This window comes from Gymnogyps californianus, chromosome 10, assembly GCF_018139145.2.
Source record: "Gymnogyps californianus isolate 813 chromosome 10, ASM1813914v2, whole genome shotgun sequence".
Classification (NCBI taxonomy): Eukaryota; Metazoa; Chordata; class Aves; order Accipitriformes; family Cathartidae; genus Gymnogyps; species Gymnogyps californianus.
Window position 1 is genome coordinate 13,687,176 of NC_059480.1, and position 23,153 is coordinate 13,710,328.

The following is a 23,153-nucleotide window of genomic DNA, read 5'->3' on the forward strand; positions in this document are numbered from 1 at the left end:
AGCTTGTTAACTACAATTATTTTCAAGACATATGTAAATCTGTATAAATACCTAAGTGTGGTATACAATCTAAAACATACTGTTTAAATCTATAAGCATTCCTGAGTTAATTTCACTATGGGAACATCAGTTGCAACTTCCTGACTTCACTGTGTTTGAATTCATATCCATGAACATTAATTTAAAATTAGTCTAAATATTTGTTGAGAATTAATCACCTGATAAATTTAGCTCTTTTTCATTTTTATGAATTATTCATTATCTCCTCTCCTTTCCGTTGATGTGTTGGGTGTTTGCAAGAATTGAATTACTAGGTTCATGCTAAAAAATAATCCAGCATTCCCGGTGATTTGTAAAATGTTCCCCTTGGAAACTTGACTGGTGACTATGATAGCATTTGTTTTTACCACCAATATTGTATGGTACTGGTTTGCTTCCTGAAGGACCCATTGGAGTTCTTAAGAGAAGCATAAGCAAGTTCATACAGCAAATATTTTGCAACAAAAATTTTTCTGTTTAAGTCTTGCATAAATATCATGAATGTTCCTACAAAGGAAGCTTGTATTAGTAAAAGCCCATGGGATTGTTTGGGAACAGTATGATGAGGTGTGACTGCAGGAATGAACAGCTATGTAAAACTGCTATCTGAAATGGAAAAAGCTCCCATTGCACAGTCATAGAAAACATCTGAGCTTGCCAAAGGAAAAGAATAATTCTGTTCTAGGGTGGCCTCAGGCAAGTCTGAATGAAAAGGTATCAACCACCAGATATTATAAAGAGGAACAAACCTTTTAAGCAAAGTCTTGAGCGGATGGGAACCAGAATCCTTAACACTGGATAGTTCAAAGTGAAGTGATTTGTGTGCCTCTACCACATAAAGGACCATCTCTCAAACCTTATGGCCAGCCTTCAACCAAAATAGTCGAAGACTAGATTTTCTGAATAGAGCTTACATTCCCAAGTCTAGTGCTGGAAGCCTAATCTCTGGCTGCCACTCATTAAACAAATCTTTGCCATAAAATTAATTTACTAGCAAACATAACTTCCCTTCTTTCAACTCACTGAAACAGATAACATCTTGGAATTCCCATTGGGTGATGTCTTTATATTTGTTACTTTCAATCTCAGTTTGTTACTATTAATTAATTAACAAATCAGAAAATTACTTCTAAAATTATGAAAAAGCAAAACCCCCAGAACACACCCTCATGTGGTTAGTAACTGGTACCAGCACTTGCAAAACATCAAAGGCTTCTCCAAACATAGACTTTCATCAGTGATGCTGCAAGCCTTCATCTAATCTTTCATGATTTCCCATGCAGGAACATCAAAAGAGAAGGAAGAGAATAGCACTGCTCCAAAGCAACAGTGCTCTGTGCGAAAAGTATGTTTAGCTACAACACACATAAAATGTAAGTGGGAAATTATTATTTACATGAGACATATTTTAATAAACATCATCATTAGCTTCTTATCTTTTCCTATAAGGAAGAAGGATTTGTGCAGTTCAAAATCATGTCCAAAGCTCAAGCGATTTCTGGAAGAAAATGAAAAAGAATTAGAAAGTATCTAACGTAGAAGTCTTCAAAGCAAGAAGATCAATTTATGTTCATTTTACTTACTGAAACACATTCTGCATATTTTATTGTTTCTGTCATCTTGTTATAATCCATCCAAAGAGTTTTCAAAGAACATTAAGTCCTACAAATAAACAAACTGTGAATGATGTGGAAGGTACAAAAATGCAACAATTACTATCAAAAGTCTTACTTGTAGGCTTTTGTTACATAAAGTAATTAGATTAGTCAATCGTTTTCTATTACTCTACCACTGAGCAACAGGAGTTTTGGAGAACAGAATCTGAAAATCTTAAGTGTCATGAGAGTTACATTTCTATCCTAATAAAAGCAAAATTTCTGAATTCTTGTTGCTATTTTAAAGCAAACATTTTCCAGTGAATAATTTAAATAGTTTTGTCCTTTTGTTTTATATTCCCTGATGTAAGTATGACAGATGATTTTGAAACCATTTGTGCTGGTTTTGGCTGGGGTAGAGTTAATTTTCTTCATAGTAGCTAGTATGGGGCTATGTTTTGGATTTGTGCTGGAAAGAGTGTTGATAATTCAGGGATGTTTTAGTTCCTGCTGAGCAGCGCTTACACAGAGTCAAGGCCTTTTCTGCTTCTCACCCCACCCCACCAGCGAGGAGGCTGGGGGTGCACAAGGAGTTGGGAGGGGACACAGCCGGGACAGCTGACCCCAACTGACCAAAGGGATATTCCATACCATATGACGTCATGCTCAGCATATAAAGCTGGGGAAGAAGAAGGAAGGGGGGGACGTTCAGAGTGATGGCATTTGTCTTCCCAAGTAACCCTTACGTGTGATGGAGCCCTGCTTTCCTGGAGATGGCTGAACACCTGCCTGCCGATGGGAAGTGGTGAATGAATTCCTTGGTTTGCTTTGCTTGTGAGTTTGCCCATGAGTTTTCTTACTTTTATTCTTCTGATTCTCTCCCCCATCCCACTTGGGGGGGAGTTGCCAGCTGGGGTTAAACCATGATGCCATTGCATGTTAATATTAACACGTTAGTGTTGGTAAAAGAGGTACACAGCAAATATTAATTTGTAATTCTATAAAACACGCTTCTTAACTTTATCCTTACCCCTAGTGGTGAGTATTCTCCTTTTCATGTAATTCTTATCTTACGATTATCTTCACAAGGGAATTTTTCTGGGAAATTTCATATGACCTGAAGGTCTTACATGGAACACTTGACAGAATTATTGAAGTGGCACTCACGGTTTGAAACTGCCATTAGAAATAACATAACTTTTGTTCTGGTTCATACACCCGTTAAACACAACAGAAAGGGGTTTGGGGGAGTTTGGTAGGTTTGACATGTATGTTGATATTTGATCCTGCCATGCAAGATATTGAACTACATGTGGAATACTATTTAAACAGTTTAATAAACAAAAATTTAGGAACCTAAAGATGCTCAGCAAATAAGGAAAAAACAAAAGCAGCCATAAAAATTAAAAGGTTTTCAGTTAACTTATCTTTTAGGTAGCACGTTTGGCTTTCCACTGCACTTATGTCTCTATAGGATCACAATGGATAGCAAAGGCCCCTTTGGTTGCAGCCTGCCCACCTCTATAGGTCTGCCTCTTGGTTTTGCATACTTACAATGAGGAAACAAGCACCAATCATTACTGCCTTGATTCTCACATCAAGATCTACAGGGACCTGGATCCCGAAGTTGGCAGTGTTGGTAAAGACATTGTTTACAAATCCAGACCAGTACTTGGAAATTTTGCCAATCGTTGACATCTCATTGAGAGCTTTTACCTGCACAAATAAAAAAATAGGAATACACCTATATGTAAATAAATCAAGTACATACTGATTATATCTCCACAGAATTAATGACTGTGCCCTAACACACAGAGTATGCTATAGTTGTCAGGTTCTTCTTTTATTCTTTTCACTGAGATGCTCTATTAGTGTCAGATTTGCCTTTAGGAGTGGCACACAAGAAAGGGTCTCAAGTTTGGAAACATCAGCATCTGTAGAGCTGGCAGAAAAGTGGAGGAAAGCAATTGTGAAAGTTTATACCACTTTTGCTCTTCTTTCATGATGATTCTTTTTTCCTAACTTGTGTTTCTGATATGCTCCAAGTCACAGCAGTATCATTGCTGTGGACCACTGTCCCCTACAACTGACAGATATGTTTTCAATTATGTAGCCATCTGTACGTTTCTCAGTATACTGAAATTTTGGACAGCACCCACTGAAGTCTTCTGATTTGGCTAATGAGTTCATCAAAACAGAAGCTCGTTTATGATTCCTTAACAAAGGCAAAGCACTTTGTTCACATCAGAAAACTCTGCCCAGGGTTTCTTTGAGCATCTCCCATTCTCCCTCTCATCCCTTAAATATCTCAATGGCTCCTCAGAATTATTTTTCTCCTGATGAATGTTGTCAAATGGATGTAGACATATTGGACAGCAATCCCACCCATGGTTCTCAGTCTGAGAGTAATGAAGACAGTAGATTCAATGCCACAGGCTTCGAGGGACTATGTGTCAGGTAACAGTGAATGCATGCGGGATGAAACCCTGAGCCTATCAAAATCAATGGGTAAGTGGCTCATGGACTGCAGAGGACCACGACTTCACTTAGCGACGTTTTTATTTCCTTGAAGGAATTGTCACTCCTGTCCAGAAAACATCTGTGGGAATCTGAGTGTACAAGTCAGGAACTCCAATGCACATTGTTGTACTTCTGTTCCATAATTATAGCAACGTACATAATATTTTTAAGGGTAGAACAACAGGATTTTTGAGCAAGAATTTTATTCAAAGTAGTAAAACTTTAAAATTCTTAACACTCATAAGAAACATACCTCAAAGTCAACATCTTCAAAACAGCCACAAGTTGCATATGGGCCAATTATTTTTAGTACATCTTCTTTACTTTCATTCTGTATAGTAAACTTTGGCAGAAAAGGGTCCCAGTTCTGTACAACATACCCAGCTATTGTACCTGGTGGGGACTGAACTTCTAACTAGCAAAGAAAAGAAAACAAAAAAATCTTACAAACTAATTTTATATTAGTATATTTGTCCATAATATTGTATTGTTTATATAATGACAAAATATTTATTTAATATAATTATATATAATTTTACCAAACTGTGAACTGGATATTACAAGGCTGTCTAATGGTGCTTTTAAATATAGTGGACAATATGAAGCTCAAAAGCTGCACCAGAAGCTAGCATCTTACATATAAGATTAGATTTGATGAAAGCCATGTGCTGTGAAAAGTTTTTGTTATTGTAATCAGTGAGTATCCTATAAGCTTTTTTATACAGTAGCTGTGCTACCAAAGGACTTTTTTTTTTAAATCCTGATGCAGTACTGAGAAAGTAGGTAGATGAGTTAACCTATACAACATTTTCATAAACCAAGAAAGATGCCTGAATAAAGGAGAGTCAAAAATAAGGAGGAAAGATCTGATACTCTACAGGATCTGCATTTTTCACTCAAAGCAGCTTATTTCCAAGTTATGCAATTTCCCAGAGATATACGGCCTTGAAGAGGCACAGCCATGCAGCGAGGCATCGGCCTCCTCGGAGAGCTGCTTCCCAGTCGTACCCACATGCACTAATGGCCTCCAGGGATTTTCCATCCTTCACACTCAGAGTACAGTGGGTGATTCCCATCTGTAGCACTAAGAGACGTTAGTCTGTGTCAGGGCAAGCAGTGTTTTGGGGTGTTACCTGACTGGAGGGACATCTATATCATCAGACACAAAAGCTTTATTTGGGATGTCAGGGAAGTAAGGTCCCATGAAAGGAAGGAGGCATGCTGGGAAAGTAACTCTTAAAAGGGCCTCGTTTATCAACAGTTACTTCTAAACGAAGACCTCCACGCAGTCCCCCAGGCTGAGAGGTGGGTCCAAATTCCTTCCTGCCCTCCTCGCAGAGGTTGCACGAGGCTTCATTAATGCTGTGCACATACAGTGAGATGCTCGGACAAAAGGCAATTAGGATTCACTCACCTCTTGCAGGAAGCAGGGGAACCAGCAGCTGTTGCATCTCAAGGGTCTGTTCACTGTAATCACTTCTCGGCCTGTGTTATCAGCAATCCTTATGGTGAAAGACCTTATAGGCGAACACAAGTTACGATCAAAGCAATCATTTTCTTCTACTGCAAAGTAAACTCTTTGTCCCAAATGGTTTTTTATCTCATATTTGCTGGAAGTCTCTGTGCCAAGTATGGCTAATAAAGCAAAACAAGTAGAACATGACCTTAGTATAATGTTAGTGTATATATATTAGTATATATGCTAAAAATCTATGGAACAGAGACTGTTTAAAGAATTGTTTTGAAATAATGACACAAAGAAAATATACAATTATAAGGAAATAATAATGCCAGGTCTGTATTTTGAAGGAACGTTTAGTTCAAAGACTTTGATTTGCTGTACACTAAAGTACATATCACAAAACAAAATTCAGATCCTGAGTTTTGGTTTGGGCTTTTTATTACTTTATCATCTGTGAAAAGTAACAATATGAGGCTGTATCACTTCAGTGACAAAACTTTCACCCAGTGAGGTATCCAAGAATCAGGCTGAAAACATTTTGAATGGGAGAAATACATTAAAAAATGTTTTACTTGCAGAACTTAATACTTGTTCAGTACTTCGAAATTCTGAGGAACTATGTAAATAGAAACTCTTATGCTTCATTTTGTGTCTTCTGACCTTCCTTTCTTTATTTGCTTTGGTTTCTCATAGCATGTTAATTATTGTTTAAAGACAATAAATTCTTCCATGGATTGGAAAGATGGTTAAACTTTAATAACTTTGAGAGGCAGATGTCTGAGGGAGAGAATTTAGGACTGGTGTAGAGATCACTCACTGTAATCTTTCTCTCCTCATTGGTTTGCTGCAGAACAGGCATAAAGAAAGTGAGCTTTCACCACACTAACACCACATTACAGGCCTGATGCAAGGGCAGCAGGAGGCTTCGCAACGACTTCAACGAGGTGGGGGCAAGACTTGGAAGCCTTTTGCAGACAGCTGTGTACCAGCACTGTTAAAGAGCAACAAGGGTTGCACCATACCTTCAAGAAGCTCCACTTGCTGATGAATAATTATCCGGTCCAGCTGTTTAAAAAAAATAAACAAGACGGTGGGTTTTGGAAAGGTCTGGGGCTGCCAGTGATCACCTGTCTATTTTTATTGCTCATCTCCCTTTTATTAGGATTTCTTTCCTTCCAGAGGTGCACAAGCTGGGTGCCTGAGGGCTATCTCAAGTCATGCTTTAGACATCTCTGGCTGAGAAGAGCGTGACATTGGGTGCTGTGGTCATGTAATTCAACCGCACATTTGCAGAAAAATAAGCTTCACTGGGGGAAGGAGGAAGACAACAGCAATGGAAAGAAGTATGTGAGAAGCAAGACCCACTTCTCACTCCTGTTCTTCCCTCCTGGTCTTGGCAGAGGGGAAGCCTCTTACCCCAAAGCTAAGGTTAGTGCTGGGCACCATGGCAGTGCAGAATTGAATGAGTTTGGGCTCAAGCTCAAAACATGCTGTAGCCACATCCCAAAGGGCCCCGCTGGAGCAGCCCAGCAAGGCAATCAGGTAATGCCAACGTCGGCACACACGAGCTTTAACGCTCTGATCTCAGGCACTGGGAGTTCTGCACCCTAAATCTGGCACACAGTCATGCCAGCCTGCCAGAGCGAGCAAAACAACAGCTCCCCAGAGAAACCCTCGGCTGGCTCAAACTGTCTTCCCCTGTGAGCTGGTTACAAATGCAGGAGGAAAAACTGTTTGCCATGATACCCAGCTTTGCTGTGCTTATTGTCCCTCCGACATTATTCTTTTTTAGAGAACAGTCAGTATTATAAAACCAGCAAGACTTAATTTCAGTCTACCTTTCAGTTTTATGTGACTTTTTATGCCTGTTTTATGTGATAGTTTAGGTTTTGCTAATCTCTTTTCCTTGGTGGGCAAATGCTTGGCACAGGATTTTGCCATTACTCACAGCTGCAGACAGAAAGCACCCAGAGACCACCTGAGACCAGCAGGTCACAGCTCTCCAGCATCTGTATATTTTACAATTGATAAATCTTGCCTGGTACATATTCAAACTGTTGCAGACATTTGTCAATTTTAGTCATCTCCTGCAGCTAGTTCAGGCTGCAGAGAAAAGCTGGTAAAAGAGAAACTTTATCCCTTTCATTAATCTCTGAAATGTGCATGCCAGTAATTGAAATAATCAAAAATATTTGGACTTAAAAATTTTCTCCCAAGAATCTTTCCTGTTTGTTGTTTACGTTTCATGAGAGATGTGAACTCTTGGAGCTCATAAGAAGTGCTCTGCTGATGAAAAAAAAGAATAAACAAGTTAAAGATGGTAGGACTATTTTAATATTTTAGTATTGATTTTAATATGGATTTCTTTGCCCCACATAGACTTTCACAGGGAAAAGAAGATTAGTGAGCCTGAACTTTTAACAGCTTTGAGTGATTTTGGTCTGTGTCTTGGTTTATTGTGAACAATGTATAAACAATGTTGAGACAACATGGCAGTACCACTTGTTAGGCTTGTTTTGCCTTTCACTTGTTTCTGCAAGGCAGCTATTCTGATGCATCTTTTATTGGGGCACTTGTGGATTAAGGGAATTCTGCACTTGCGTTTGAAAGCATCTAAAGCCCTTTGGTTTACAAGGGTCTGAGTCCTCTTGAGCTCAGATATGTTAAAATTGCTTATACACAGCTAATTCTCACTATTCAATTTTGTGGGCATTAAATTTACATCTGATCAGTCTAACCAAGTCTAAACTAAGAAGCTTTTTACAAAATTGGTTAAGCCTGATTGGTGGCACAACATGCTGTCGAGCTATTTGCAAAATTCTTCTCCAAAGTCTCATCTGTCTATTCCTGCTATGGGAAAAGGTTCCCTCGATTTTTGTGATGGACGCTGGACAATTCCTCAAACTATGGCTGTGATCTGGAAGATAATAATGAGGTTTGGGTAACTTTTTTTGTAGGAAATTGTTTAAAGAGTGTCACTTCTGTGATAGTTATAGAAAGCATGGTGTCCGTTTGCCAAGGCAGAAGCAGGTTATTGCCCTTCTCTGGTGCACCTTGAACAGCTGAGCGAATTGCTCCTCAGCCTGACTGAGTTCGGGTGTGTATGTGCAGAGTGAAATATTGCTGTCTGGCCTTAATGTACAGGACAGATATTTTCTTTTCCTCTCATCCAACAATATATACTGTGTCCTTGAGTTGCTGTTTAGAATAAGACTGTAGGGATCTCTCTGAGATTCACTAAATTTGGATCCTTGTTTCAGAGTCAAACATATCATGGTCTTATTAAGAAATATATTCAGCTTTCTCAAATCTATCCAGCTATCTTCCCCCCCACTCCTGCTGGAGATAATCCCAGAACCTCATTTCTATTTGTTATCCTGTGTTTATTCACAACCACTTTCTATATAATCTTTCTTCCAGTAATATCATTCTATAAATTAAATGTGTCTCTCTCCCACAGGTTGTTTACTCTTCTAGGTACTCTGTCATGGTTCCCTCTCTGGTAGTGTTTTTTCAGTCTAAAGATGAAACACTCGCAGTCTTGTTTTAAAGCAGGTTCTCTATTCCCCATGTCCTTCCAGTAGCACCTGTCTGTGCCTGTTTCAATTTGGACCCATCTTTCCCCAATACACACACAACCAAAAGGATACACAGTATTCCAGTCTTCCCAATGGCATCAAAAATTCCCAGTTCTGCTAGAAACACCTTCATTCATTTGAGAATTTCATTACGTGAAAATCTCTTAGTCCATCAGGATAACTCCCAAGGGATCACCCTGGCAGCTGTGAATCCCACATTCATTCTGCAGGTAGCTCTCTCCCTGCTGGTCGGATCTCCGTTCTGCTCCAATCTATCCTGTATGAGCTTGTTTCATTAGTCACACAGCCAGTATGACTTCAGCATCGCACACCAAAACGTTCTGCAATGCACAGAAACTCTAGCTGTGGGTATATGCCAATAATCAGCATTGCACACATGCCTTCCACTTTTCAGACTGCAGAGAAAATTGAGAATAATTAGCGAGGGCTGCAGCACAGACACATGGTTATTGGGCAGAGAACAAGCATGAATGAGGTCTTCAGTTCCAGTTATAGTTCTGACAGCGACTTGCTCTTTTGTCTTTGTCAGATGTAAAGCTTCTATAAAATGGAGTAATAGAATTTGCTTGCCCAATTGTATGGGTAAATCTGAGGTATAATTCATGTTCGTACAGGAGACTGAATATGTAACCTGCCAAGTATTTACTATCACAATCACTTTTAGACTAAAAAGTGTAGCTCCCACAGTCTGTGAGCAAGTGCTCATGTAATTGACAACACGTATCATTTGTGCATGGGCATCATGAAATGAAAACCATAACTCCACATGAAAGATTGTTTCTGAAGGGTCTCCCAGTTTCATTAGCTATCTAGGTAACTTAGCTCCAAATATAAAATACATTTAATTTCTGCTTCTGTACAAAACTACCAGAAATGTATATCTAAAATACAGACCTTGAGTGAAATAAACATTTCCCAGCACCACCAAAATACAAACACAGAAGTGTGTGTATCAGAATCACAACCTGACTACACTGGCGGCCTGATTCAGTCCCCACCCATACCAGGCAGGGTGTATGACTTGTTACTCAGCGTATATGAGAGTGGCAGAATCCAGCCACATGTGAAATGCAAACTGGAGTCAGTGCCAAAGTGCTGGCAGGGAGTGACCCTCCCAGTAAAAAAAATGCAAGAGATGAAACTTCTGGAGCAGAGCTGCAGAGCATCACTGGTCTGAGCTCCAGGAGCTGAGAGGTTTCACAGAGCAAGATGGACAACCACACATTTAGCAGCAGGACGGAGAAAACTTTAGCATTCCCTTTCCCTCCCTGCCTGTGACCTACTTGTCCACTTCCATTTCCAGGCATTTCCCTCTCCTGGGCACTAGCACTTTCCTGCCCCATGACCCAACCCAGAGTGGGTGCGGGTTTGTAGCCACCCAGGCTCACACTCACAAAGCTGTCTCCTTGGGAGCTTGCCTCCCCAGGACCTTACCTCTAACCTGGAGAGCACTGTCATTAGCAGAAGGAGTTTGCTCAGAAGACCTTCGTGTTCCTCAAAGGATGGATTATAAGGAGGTGACAATTCCTTCACACACTGCCTGTTTTAGTCTTTTTGAGGCCAGCCGGATTTTGATAGCCATTTCCCTGAGGGTGAGCTCTTAAGGAGCTGGAAGGAAACTGGGGAGTCAATGAGAGGGGTAATACTATGACCTAGAAAAAGTCCTAGAGGGAAGAAAACCATGGTTTTGGTGCAAGGAGAGCTGCATGCACAACAAATGGATTTCTATAAAAATGAATGGCAGCAATGAAGGAAGGGCTTGTCATTCCTACGCTCCTTATTTCATAGTAATATGAAACAACAAAAAAGCCTCTCTATCTCCACCTGCCCCTCCCGCAAGAAAAAAAACCAAACAACCCCATCCCCCAAGGTATCAAAGAAGTCTACGAAGAAAACAAAACAATTCTAACATTTGAAAAGATTCAGGACCTGGTTCAGGTACTCCAGACCAGGTGGCAAGTTATGAGTGCATGATGTTTGCTTCCAGAGACTTGTTGGTTCAACAGGCTTATTCTGTTCAAGAAGGTCAGAAGAACCAGGGAGGTAGTCCTTAAAGATTGAGTTGGTTTGTCCCTGAGATTCTGCAGGAAAAGAAGAAAAAAAAAAAAAAAATCAGGAACTAACAGGGCCAAACAGCAGCTAGCTGCTTGAATCAAAACTGGAACAACAATGTCCCATTCTGCCTGTCAGCATTCTAGTTCAGATCAGAAGTGAGGATCTGAAATGAATCTCCTGATGGTCCCACACTTCAAGCACTCTGATTCACTTTATATAAAGCAGTCTTAGAGTATGCAAAGCGGAATCACTGTAGATGAAGCTAAACCAGGAGATGTGGTCTTGGAGGGCACCTAATCCGCTCTGAGAGCTTGCAAGCACTCAGTCTCTGTGACAAGGCTGGAGCTGGTCTGGACTCACACACATGATCACCACAAGCTCCTCCGCACAATTTGCTCAGCCCTGCTCCCCATGAGCTGCCCTGCCTGCTAATGTACGCTGAGCTGCTGAGGGCTTGCTTCTAGCAAGATGCTTTCTAGCATCTTGAGGGCATGCATATTTTCTCTTAATTAGAGATAACCTTTCCAGGGATCTCAGATTCCCCAAGCTGGATGTTACAACCCTGGTATCAAAGTCTACACAGCCTCTTATAGTGTATTACTCATTATTATCTTAATGAAAAGATCAGATATCATTAAGCTGTGTTTTCTGGTTTGCTGTTGCAAACACATCCATTAGGACACAGTGATGGTTACCTTGGCTAGCGCTGTGAAGGTAACGAGAGTATTTACTGTTACAGGCACCTATATGCCCACACCCCTTCATACACACAGGCACCGTCTCCCACAGCGCAGCGATCACCTTAGCCATTTGATTCTCAACAAACTCCTACTGGTTTTACTATGAGCATCTTTCCACCACTTTCAGTAACACTGGCTCTGCCAGAACAAGAAAGAGCAAGCTGAAGCTCTCTGCATATAAATGGCAAATCCTTGCATTAAGCTGAGCCCCTGTGCTTCAGCAGTAAAGCAGTCCCCAAACTGATCATTTTTATCTCATGTGTGACAATACTTAGGCACAATGGGGTTTGAGGTCCAGAAGGAATTTTGGCTCTAAGTCTGAGGCTCTCTTTTGCTATTGTGGGTTTAAATGAGATCCTTTAGCACTATTTGAACTCACTGTGGCTGATTCATCGTTTAATCATATTTTGATCTTAATTTGTCTTTGCAGCCACTGCTTTCTTTCAAAGTCTGAGACCACAGGAAGAAGAAGTAACCCCTTTGAATTTGTAGCTGGCTTTTAAAAATGTATAACTTGGTAATAAATATTTTATTTGCTCTTCTGCATCATTTTACCTCACAGGGTTCTGTTATTGCCGTAACTCTTGTTGTTACATGAAATGCCATGAAGTGGCCGAGCGTTAGTGTTATTCTCAAATAATAAAGAGAAAAAAAGACAACAAATTGCAGTTCTACCTGTCAAATTTTAAGCTATACAAAAAATCAAACAGTAAATACATTAAATATTGATGACAATCCGAGCTACTCTGACACTTTGACTATTTTTGTGGATGTTTCCCATTTCATTTATGGTATGGAAAAACTTAAAAGTTACTGTATGATACAGTGAGCATTCTGTACAAACATAATTTGTAGAGTTACTTATTCCTAAAAGAAGTATATTATCAAGTTCCTTCATTATGAAAACCATATTACACAACATTACTATTTTGCTGCTTCTGTTAACTACTATGAAGTAAAAATATACAAAACCAGATCTCTCTCATATGGTTAAAGATAAGCAAAACAACAACAAAAAAATATTGCAAGAGTACAACAATGCTGTAAAACCTGCTTGCTGCTGTATACCTTTTAGTGCTGTAAATGCAGAATGTCTTGAGTATTTTGGGGGCAACAAAGAGGGGTAAACATTTGGTAAACATAAATAGACATTGCTGAAACTCCCTAGGCCAACATCTGCCTCTGTACGTCACAACAGGGTGACCTCTGTGGAGTTGCATTCATGTTAAGAAAAAACAGATTTGTGTCCTTCTGCTTAGTTTATGTATTTGAAAGTATGGAGAAAATTAATTTAGAAGGCTGGTTAGATCAGCATGCTGCAATGTTTGCCTATAGCCCTGAGTACCCAACCGGCTGCTGCTAAAAGACAGTACGTGACAAAGATGAACCCAGATAGGAGTAATCTGATTAAATTCATCTATTCTTCAGATATTTATTTTGCCTATGTGGTTATCAGGACTCTGGCCAGTTTTGAAAGTGAAAAGCCTTTGCTGATTTGGTATTTTTGAAGTGGAATAGGAAAGAAGCGTGCAAAAATAGTGGTACCCTTGGCTCAGTACCTGCCCTTCCCACTCATTCTGTACGTACAGGTTTAAAGCACAAAGATACAAACACTAAATTTTCTAGCTGAATGCAGATGCTAACATTTTATAACGTATTTTATTCAAATAACATTCTAGCATAGATTTGAGTCTCCTTAGGAGCCTCTTGGATGCTGAAAAATTAAAGGAAGCCAAAACAACTGTGCTTTGGCTGATGTGGTTTTAGCCTGAAACTCTCATTTCATCAGACTGCTGATTGCTGGAAACGTACAAGACTAGTTTTCTGTAAACATGATCTAAAAATACAGACTATAGATGTACTTACCTTGAGAGGCCATGAAGCTTCCTGAGTTACTTCTTCAAAGGAAGCCAGGTTAAAAGAAAAGGCTTTTCTTGTTGCAGCAAAGAAAAAAAGAGCACAGCATGCACAAAACTTCAGAAGGTGTCTGTCTACTTCATATCAGCTTACAAAGAACTGGAGGAAATGTATTGCCTTTCTCATGTTCCAGAACGCTGCATTTTATGTCGATGGACAACAGGGGGAGATGATGCTAACAAACAAGAAAAATATTATTCATTTCAAGTCGTTTGCACCAATGGAAAGAGGAAAAAGTGTTTTGTGAATACGAAGAGGCAAAACTTCAATGTACCCACTGGCTAACTGAACACATTAGACCTAAAATTCTGCTTTATAATGTATGTATATATTCTGAGACTACACAAATTCTATCTTTATAATTCAATATTTATGTTTCCATTTCTTCAGGGTATCCAGTAAAGACAGAGGAGCTGATTACCTGCATTTCCCTACTGCTGGCCCCCAGTCAACATTTCCCGTGCACAGAGCAGGAAAAACTGCCTTGGATTTCTCACTGTATTCTATCCATGTAGCATCAGCCTCCCCTACAAGGGATGTCATGCCTGCACCCAGACCCAGAAAATGATCCTGTACCCTCTTCCCCCCACACACACGCACACCGCCATGCAGGGCTCTGCTGATCCGTGTCAGGTGTTTAAACTGGATTTGGAGAATTAAAACAGTCCGGCTGTGCTTTGCCCAGACAAGCACCGTCCATACCAAAACGTAGCACATGTAATCAGCTGCATTGCACTGGGAGGAAAGGAGGAGGAGGAGGGAGAGTAACCTTGACTTACCAGCTCATATTTCTGCCTCGAGTGCCCAAGTCGCCATGGAGATCATCACGTACATGCGATCTGCAGACAGATATGATGCATGGCTGCAAAAATGGCAGAGCCTATGCACAGAGCCCAGCAGAGCAGAGTGAGGTGTTGGGGACCATTTTCTGTTCTCTCTGCTACTGCAAGTCCTATTGGTTTGGAACAGTCTGTAGGAGCATGTCCGAGCAGATTTAATTCCAGAGTTTACAGTTCAGGAAGAAGCTGATGAGAATTCTCTGAAGGAAGAGTACAGAAAATCCCTCCCAACACCCACCCCCCCCCCCCCCCCCCAGATTATATGGAAGCTGATTTTTATTGACTATATTAGCAAATGCAAGGGCCTGAGTCTACCTATGGAACGTGTAAAAATTTGGCTATGCAAAACTTCCCAGGAGTTTATCATTGCCTGCTTGAGAAGTCCCTGGGTGCGGTGGCAGCACAACCCGACCCAGCAGCCGGTCCCTGCTGCGCTCACCCCTGGAAACAGCAGGTGAAGTGAGAGAGCAGCCCGCAGACAAAGACTTTGGTTGCTGAAAAATGGGCACTAAACAAATCCTTCTGGACTAGGAAGAAGTTTGACATAACTGGAAATAAAGATTAAGAATGACTAAAAGTTTTTGCTTCCTTTCTCTCTGTCAAAGGCGTGCTTCTTTGGAGCAGAGGATCTAACCTGGAGAGCAGACACACAGCCTAAACAAAGAAGAAAAAAGGACAGGAAAAGTGCTGGATAAATATAGTAAACCTAACTTTGAAAATGACAAATGAAAACTCAGATGAGATAGCACTCATCTACCTTTAAAAATTAATAGAGACTTACTTTACCTCCCAGAAAACCAAACCAAAAAAAAAATCCCAATAATTCTGTCAATGCATAAAGCAAGCGTAGTACATTAAGAAAGGTGCCTAAAATAGACAAAACACACTGAAAAAATATATGCTGAAAGAAGACTTTTCAAACATTTAAAAAGCATTTTTGACAAGTCCAAGCAGCTCACTTGCTGACCTGGAGGAACACGCAGACAGCGACGCAGCCTGTCTGTGCTGTACTCAGTACCTGTAGCAGGGGACCCATCCAGTCATTCCCGCAGCGTTTGCGGGCTCTGGGACAGGACAGCCTGGCTGTGCTGGGAGCTGCTGGCGCCGTGGCACAGGCTCCTGGGTGCCCGCGGTGGCACTGGCAGGTCCACCCGTCTGCAGGAGCCAGGTTTCATTATCCTGCCACTCATGAAATAAACGTTTCCCTGAAGCAGTTCGGCCCCAAAGAACTAATTTTCTGGCATTATTTACAAAATTGCAGTAAATAGGTAATAGAAAGATATGAACCTTGACTTGAAGTACATTTTAGGTTTTTCCATTTCTTTCACAAATTTCCATATCTTTTACAATGTACCCTCTTACCCTATTCTTATTGTTTTATTCTGAAGCAATAATTTTAGTAGATTATATCAATAGATTTCTGCAGGATTTGTAAACAATAGTCTTGCATTGACATAGGTCCTTACAAGTAAAGCTATGTATTTAATAATTTCTTTAATCTGAATTTTTGGCTTTTTTTAATTCTTTTTTTTTTTTTAAATAAATACTCACATATTTGTCAAAATCTGCTCCAGCCGTGAGTAAAAGCAGCCTCACTAAGGACTTCAGGAACAGAAGACTTAATCAAATTTATCCAGGCACAGATGCAGCCATACTTCGGTGCTATTTAGAAATGCACAGGAAAAACTACTAAAAAAATCAGGACAAACATTTAAGGAATTGTGTACAGCTATTTCTAGCCAAGCCTTAAGGACTTCAGGAAGCAGAGTGGCAGCACCCAAAGGGGAATTCTGCCAAGACACAGAGCTCGCTGCCTCTGCCCCTTGCAAAAGGCTCTGGGGGACCACTGCCTACATTTGCTCTATTGTTAGGAGTCTGAGCACTAAAATAGAGTATACTTCCTTCCTCTGTATGAATGTGCTAGACATCTGTAACACATTCACAGGTATTAAAAAATAAAAAAGAACCACCAACCTGAGTGCGCATACATGTATTCCCTCTACCTGTAATATATACTTGTTCCATCCCATGCTGTAAAGCTTATAAAAATTGATGGGCAAATCCTCACAAGGCACAAGTTAGCATGGATCCATTAAAATCAATGAGACTAGTCAGATCAGGGCAAGCAGTGCTTGGCTGGAGGAGTTTACACATGCAGAACCAACCTTTTTTCCTTAAAGAAAAGTTACATCGCATCTTTTCTATAACTACCACTTCTGCAAAAGCAGAGGGATCCATCCCCGCAAAGTTGGTGTACAAACACCACTGCAGTTAATAGTTATTACACAAACTACTGTAGCCTGTAGGAAACCTATCCAAGGACTAAGACATCATTGTCCCAGACAGCACAGAGCCAAAACACAGATTTTCCTCCAGAAAGCATATAGTAATAGTCAACCAGGTGGATCAAGAGAGCAAAGATACCATATGGTTCAGCATACGTGCTGCTTTTCTGGAGCCTAATCACTCTTCTATTTTCTACAGGCACCACAACTGGAGTATGGCAATGGTTTCACAGAAAACACCTTCGCTAGTGGTCAGAGGCACCAAGAGAAAAACAGGAGACAGCAATAAAATTCAAAGTATTAGGAAAAGCTGCTTGATTTCTTGTCCTGCTCCCTGCTGCTTGGAAAACTGCCCTATAAACCTGGTGCAAGACATTTACCCTTGTACTCAGTGGGGAAAAGACAACACTGCCCTTTCCCCACTGTATCACTATCGGCTCCCCCGGGTAAGAAGGAACTGCCTCTCTCCTTGTCCCCACAGTCTAGACAAGTTCAGGCAAGAGAGCTCAGCTCCTCCCCAGCTGCCCTTACTGGGGTCCAAGCAGCCAGGGGTGCGCTGTGCCATCCAGCAGGCAGGTTAAGGAGAGCATGCAGGCATCATGAAATGCACCTGAAACCTCACCGAGCAATGCCTGAGCTTCCCTGCTGCTAAGAGGGGTGATCACTAATGCCCATTTCCATTTTAAATTTCCTTTCCTCAAAATATCAATTGTCACCAGGATTAAAATGCATTGTTACTGTCATTTTTTTAATAGGAAATTATGTAGCCTTCTTCCCTTTTCTAGGCTTGCCTTTAGTACAGGGAGAAATGCTGAGCGCGAGCGTAAGTACTAGACTGTGACCCTGTGCAATAAGAAGCTCCAAGTTACATATTTTTACCCAGTATTGCTTTCTGCACTGGAAGTAAAAATCAATTTCTTAAATCAGCTACTGTCGAGTATGGATCTCACCTTGAACTTTGGTTTGTGAGGCGTCTCGCTTCAGCTCGTGTCTACAGTAACTCCTCCCCTCTGAAGACGTCTGCAATTATGTTGAAATACTGCAGCCAGCACCCCGGCATCAGCAGTGCTGACCGGCTGGCTCGCCAGTCAATTCCCATGCTGACAGCACACGTATCACACAGGGCACTGCGGAACAGGCTTCTCATATTTGTCTGTCGAAGGTAGATTTACAACAGCTATTCCACAAGGTGACTATTGTGCATGAATTAATAGAAAAATACATCCTTTAAAATAACAACTGTTCAGCAATCTGCTCTTTATTTTGCGTTTAACTGAACTGGGAGAAATAGGATCAAAATAGCAATCTTAAAATGATTGTGTAAGAAAAGATCAAGAACGAAACCTTTCAAGCACTTGTATTTAGAAATGGTACACAGGTACTGAATATGTATCAGAAATTTTAATGCTACCCCCGGCAAGTATTGATATGGGTCAGAGCCTAAATATAGATGTCAGGAAAATACAGCAATCAACTGGAAATTCATAAACCAGCTTCCACACCCAATTTTTACACAGTAGATGGAGAAGGCTTTGGGGGGTTTTTGTTTGGTTGGTTGTTTTTTTGGGGAGGAGGTGTTTGGTTTTTAGTTTTGTCAGTTTTTGGGGGGGAGTGGATTTTTGCTGTGTTGATTTTTGGGGTTTTTTTTGGTGGTTTGTTTTATTTTGTTTTTAAATCACCTGTAAAATCTTGTTCTCGTGAAAATACAGCACACCGAGGGGCTGTGGGCACTGCTGGTGAGCACTGCCTCACACACATTCTGGTTTCCTAGCAGTTCTGAAACAGCTGCATGAAATGATTAGTCCAAAATACTGAATTCAACCCCAGACCCAAATATTTCAATTTGAATCGTATTAAACAGGTTTTAGGATAAAAGCAGAGGAAGTGTGACCATGAAGAGAGAGCTTGATTTATGTAAGCAGACCAATGTGATTTAAGCAAAAATAAGGCCAGAAAGGAGCAGCATGCAAAACCTGAATGTATCTTGCACCAAACCATGTATCAAACCTTCTCTTTGGTCACGAAGAAATTTTGAAACTGGTCTCTCACCTCTAAGTGAATTTGCCCTAATTAATGAGCACTCTGAGGAAATTTTTTTAAATCTATCCTGAAGCTATTCTGCTCCAGGTAAATATCCTTTAATATTCATTAGGTTTGAGTGTCAGAGAGAATAACTTTATAGCTCTGCGGCAAGAGCACTCTGGAGGTACATATGAAGTTCACTGCTTTAACTGTGTATTGGAAACAAAGACATTTTATGCCTCTTTTCTGCTTACTTTAGCAAACAGTACTGTGATTAATCTATTTTGAGAAGCTGAAGTGAATTTTACCTGGTTTTATTTTTATTTTGGCTTGAAACCATTTGCCAAGTTCAACTGAATTTCACTAACAATCTCAACTTCTTTTTGCTTATTAAACACAGACTCAACAGTGAGAGAACTGCATCTTGCCCTTCCTTACATGTAACCAAATCCCTCTGAACACTTCTCAGGCTGAAAGCAAACAGTAGGCATTCTTCCTGGGAAGTCATAAGCTTTCACAAGACTAACCAAACTGCAACTGCTCAGCAGCCTCTAACAATTAGATCTAGCGCTTGTCTCTAATTAAATTTTACCCATTTAACTCAGTGATAAAATGAGATAAAGTACTCAAACGATATACACTGGTATATTAATAAGATTATTTCTGTCTTCTAGTATATTAAATGACAGAAGTTTTGGATACAAGTGCAATTAACACTGGGTGATGTTGTAGAACTTCTTTGCTGGCCTTGAAAATCCATTAAGTAAAATTAGAACAATTGTACTTTGCTGTAGAAGAAAAACTAGTACTTCTCTCACACTTACCTCTCCTTTTCCCTTTCTCTACACTGTGAAATATCTAAATTGGAAAAAAGTGTACTGGAAAGTCAGAGTATCAGAAAACACTGAGTATATTTTAGGTGTTTTTCCTTCTGTAAAAAGGACTTAAATTGAAATCAACATTTGCATCAACTGTCACATCAACAGTCTGATCTCTTGTCAAAGCACTAGGTAAGATCTGGACAGCCCTAGCTGTGTCCACATTAGCCAACAGCGCAGCGCAACAGCAGCAGACCTGTAGAAAGAAAAGACAGGCACTGAGGACTCACCCATGCTTGGTGGCTCTGGGTTTTGCTTTGGCTTTTGTGTGGCTCTTTGGTTGAGCGCCGTTGGTGGCTCTTGGTGTGTTCCTGGAGCATGTCTTCCAACTTGGTCCCATCCAACAGGATCTGCACACTCCAGGACTGCTCCAAAACTACATTCAAGCACAGCAAGCGGGGATGACCAGGAGATTCCCTTAAAAAACTCTGTATGAACTAAATCACTAACATGGACATACCCCACTGACCACAGTATTTGCTGTGGGATGACACCTTCCATCCATGAAAGACATTTCATTAAGGTGCAGGAAGTCTTTGACAGTCATTACAATGTCTGCCTGATGGTTGAGTTTTGCTAGTTCCATCTCTGGAAAATAAGCCAAAGTTACTAAATTGCTCTAGTAGGTTACTGGAGTGACTGTTTACAAGTTAATCCCTAGTAACAGAGATCCAGTGACCCAGAGGTGAACAGTTTGGTGCTCATTCAGAGCACATGAGGGGAACAGTCCTGACACTCCCATGAGGGCTACAGCTATTCCAAGATTATCAACTGATCTCCACATCTTCAGAAAGTCACCATTCAATATTCTAATTCTAAATTCAAACTGCATAAAACATTTTTCACTTTTTGAGGGAAGAAAGAGAAGAGAAAGGGATAAGACATCCACAAGATTTAATGACATAATGGTAACTCTATTAGGACATCAAAATTAATTTCAGTTTCCCTGAGGTATCTTATTTTAATTAACAAATCCATGATCCTGCTCTATTAATTAGCATGCTGAAAGAATAATAAATTTCAGATGAGCTTAATTCTAATAAAGCTTTTCATCCCCTAAAAAAATAATAAAAAGAATTAAGGATCTCAATCCAATTTGTTTTCTACATTTGGTAGCAATGTTTAGAAATTCTACCCAATAGTACAGCACAATTATTAGTCATTTCTTTTAATTTGAAAATGTTTTGGCTTTGCACTTATTGCATTTCAGACATTCCACCTATCGAAGGGATGGCAGTGGCCCACTAAGAAAAGTAATTCTTGCAGGATACCAGGTAATTTTATTTTTCATATTATTTCCTACTATTAAAACTGATAACCAACAGGGATAACACATGAATTTTTTTTAAATCCTTACCCACCACTGATTTTCCAACAGACCCACACAACAGCAGTTACCCATTAGCATCCTAACTGGGTCAAATAAAATTCTAGGAATGTATCTGGGACACCAAGCTGCACAGCAGGTGTTTTGTGCCTCAGTTTACCTGGACCGTTCAGTGGTGACTGAGTGGCTGCTATACTACTGGTCAAATCACCCATTTTGGTAGACATGCTAATTCATTAGTCTGCTCAAAGCAGATGTGGAGAACTGATTCTTTTGTCCCAAGTTGTTTTATGTTCCTCTCTCCTTGTATCACCATTCACTTACTGGTAAAAAATCACAGCAAAATTTTCCCATTTGTTTTTGATTCCCAAAAGCAACAAATTTGTACTTTAGATTCCTGCAAAGCACTTTAACAGATTCCCTGTTATATGAAATAAAAGGAGAGAAGAAAATATTAGCAAACCACCAAAGGCTTAGGTTAGCAAAAAAAGCTAAGGAGAAAACTTCTGCATAGACAAAAATGTATTCATGCTTGTAATTTCAGAACTACTTGTCCTGTAAAGACAGCCTGCTTCTTTGACCTAGCACCATCTGTAGAACAAATGAGAGCAAAAGAGGACACTAGGAAGTTATGTGTGCACAACTTTTCTAATTAGTATATCCTGACAGCATTTTGCTTATATTTCAAACTACCAGGTTGAATATTTTCAATGCATAACTGAAGAACAAAAGTCAAACCAGTTATTATGTAACAGAAAAAAATAACATTAATAGAATATGTAGAAAGAGTTGAGCAATTTAAAAATACAGGTTATGATGGAAAATGCATGTGAACCTTACTAATACTTCTGACAGCTCTGTTGCTGCACAGTCCCTCTCTCTTCCAGCAATCGCAGAGGGAGGAATGGCAGGAACTGTTCTATGCCCGTAACAAGATGCTCTGATAGTTGAAGTTGGTCCTGCTGTCTCCCCGTCTCAGCTCCCTTGGGTTTGACCTGGACTGTTGTGTATCCCATGAGATCACTAAGTGACAACCTGGTGCTACATTGCCTCTCATGTATGCAGGAAAATGACAGATATTCTCTCTAAAGATACTAAGAGCATGGAGAGTTCATTATCACAGATAATGTTTTGCACAAATATCTAAAGACCTTAGCTATATTTGCTTTATTTTTATTTTCAACTCCTTTCCATCTCCAAATGGTCCACTAAGGAAGCCTAATTAGCAGGTCCCTCTCATATCTGTGTTTTTTTCCTCAGACACCCAATAGCAATCACTCTTTGTGCTTATTTTCAACTCTTTGTGTCCCAGGCAGGTTAAAGGAGAATGACATTTCTCAGCAAAATGATTAACACACTATCACCTTATCATTTATCTTTTCTAAAGGCTTTGTAATGTGTTTGGTAGTTTATTCAGAAGAAACACAATAGTTAATAGAAACAAAATTTTTCTCAAGAAAACAGGGCAGTCCTTTCAGAGATTCATTGCTATAATAATTTATCTTCTCAGAACAAACCTAGATGTGGAAGACTGAGACCACAGAGGCAGTGAACATTCCTTATTTCTTGCTTTATGTTTTTGAATGAGGGTTCCAACATCTCAGGATTGAGATTTTTGCTGTAGTGGGGATTGGCACAAGTGGAACCATTCATTTTCTAAAAAAATATAATATTTGCTTAATGGGAGTCATAAATTAATGCTTAATAATAGACTAAGTAGCATCTTAATTATCCTGTGCTTGCCAGCTCTCATACTTACTGCGTATCAGGTAGAAGTACAGAACTCCAGGTTCCAGATTTGTTCAAAAGAATGGGACGTCAAAAGAAGATTCCCCCCCTGCTAAACACACACACCATTTTCATGTGATAATTATA

The 23,153-nt window shown here is 40.0% G+C and overlaps 1 protein-coding gene across 1 annotated transcript; it reads right to left on the reverse strand.

Moving 5' to 3' along the window:
* Window positions 1-1,662: 1,662 nt before the first annotated feature.
* Window positions 1,663-13,889, reverse strand: PLSCR5 (phospholipid scramblase family member 5). The gene is made up of 7 exons (XM_050902551.1): window positions 13,877-13,889; window positions 11,145-11,296; window positions 6,639-6,681; window positions 5,569-5,789; window positions 4,408-4,569; window positions 3,189-3,350; window positions 1,663-1,701 (listed from the first exon to the last, which is right to left on the reverse strand). The coding sequence occupies exons 1-7, from the start codon at window positions 13,887-13,889 to the stop codon at window positions 1,663-1,665; spliced, it is 792 nt and encodes a 263-aa protein (XP_050758508.1).
* Between the last annotated feature and the right edge of the window lie 9,264 nt (window positions 13,890-23,153).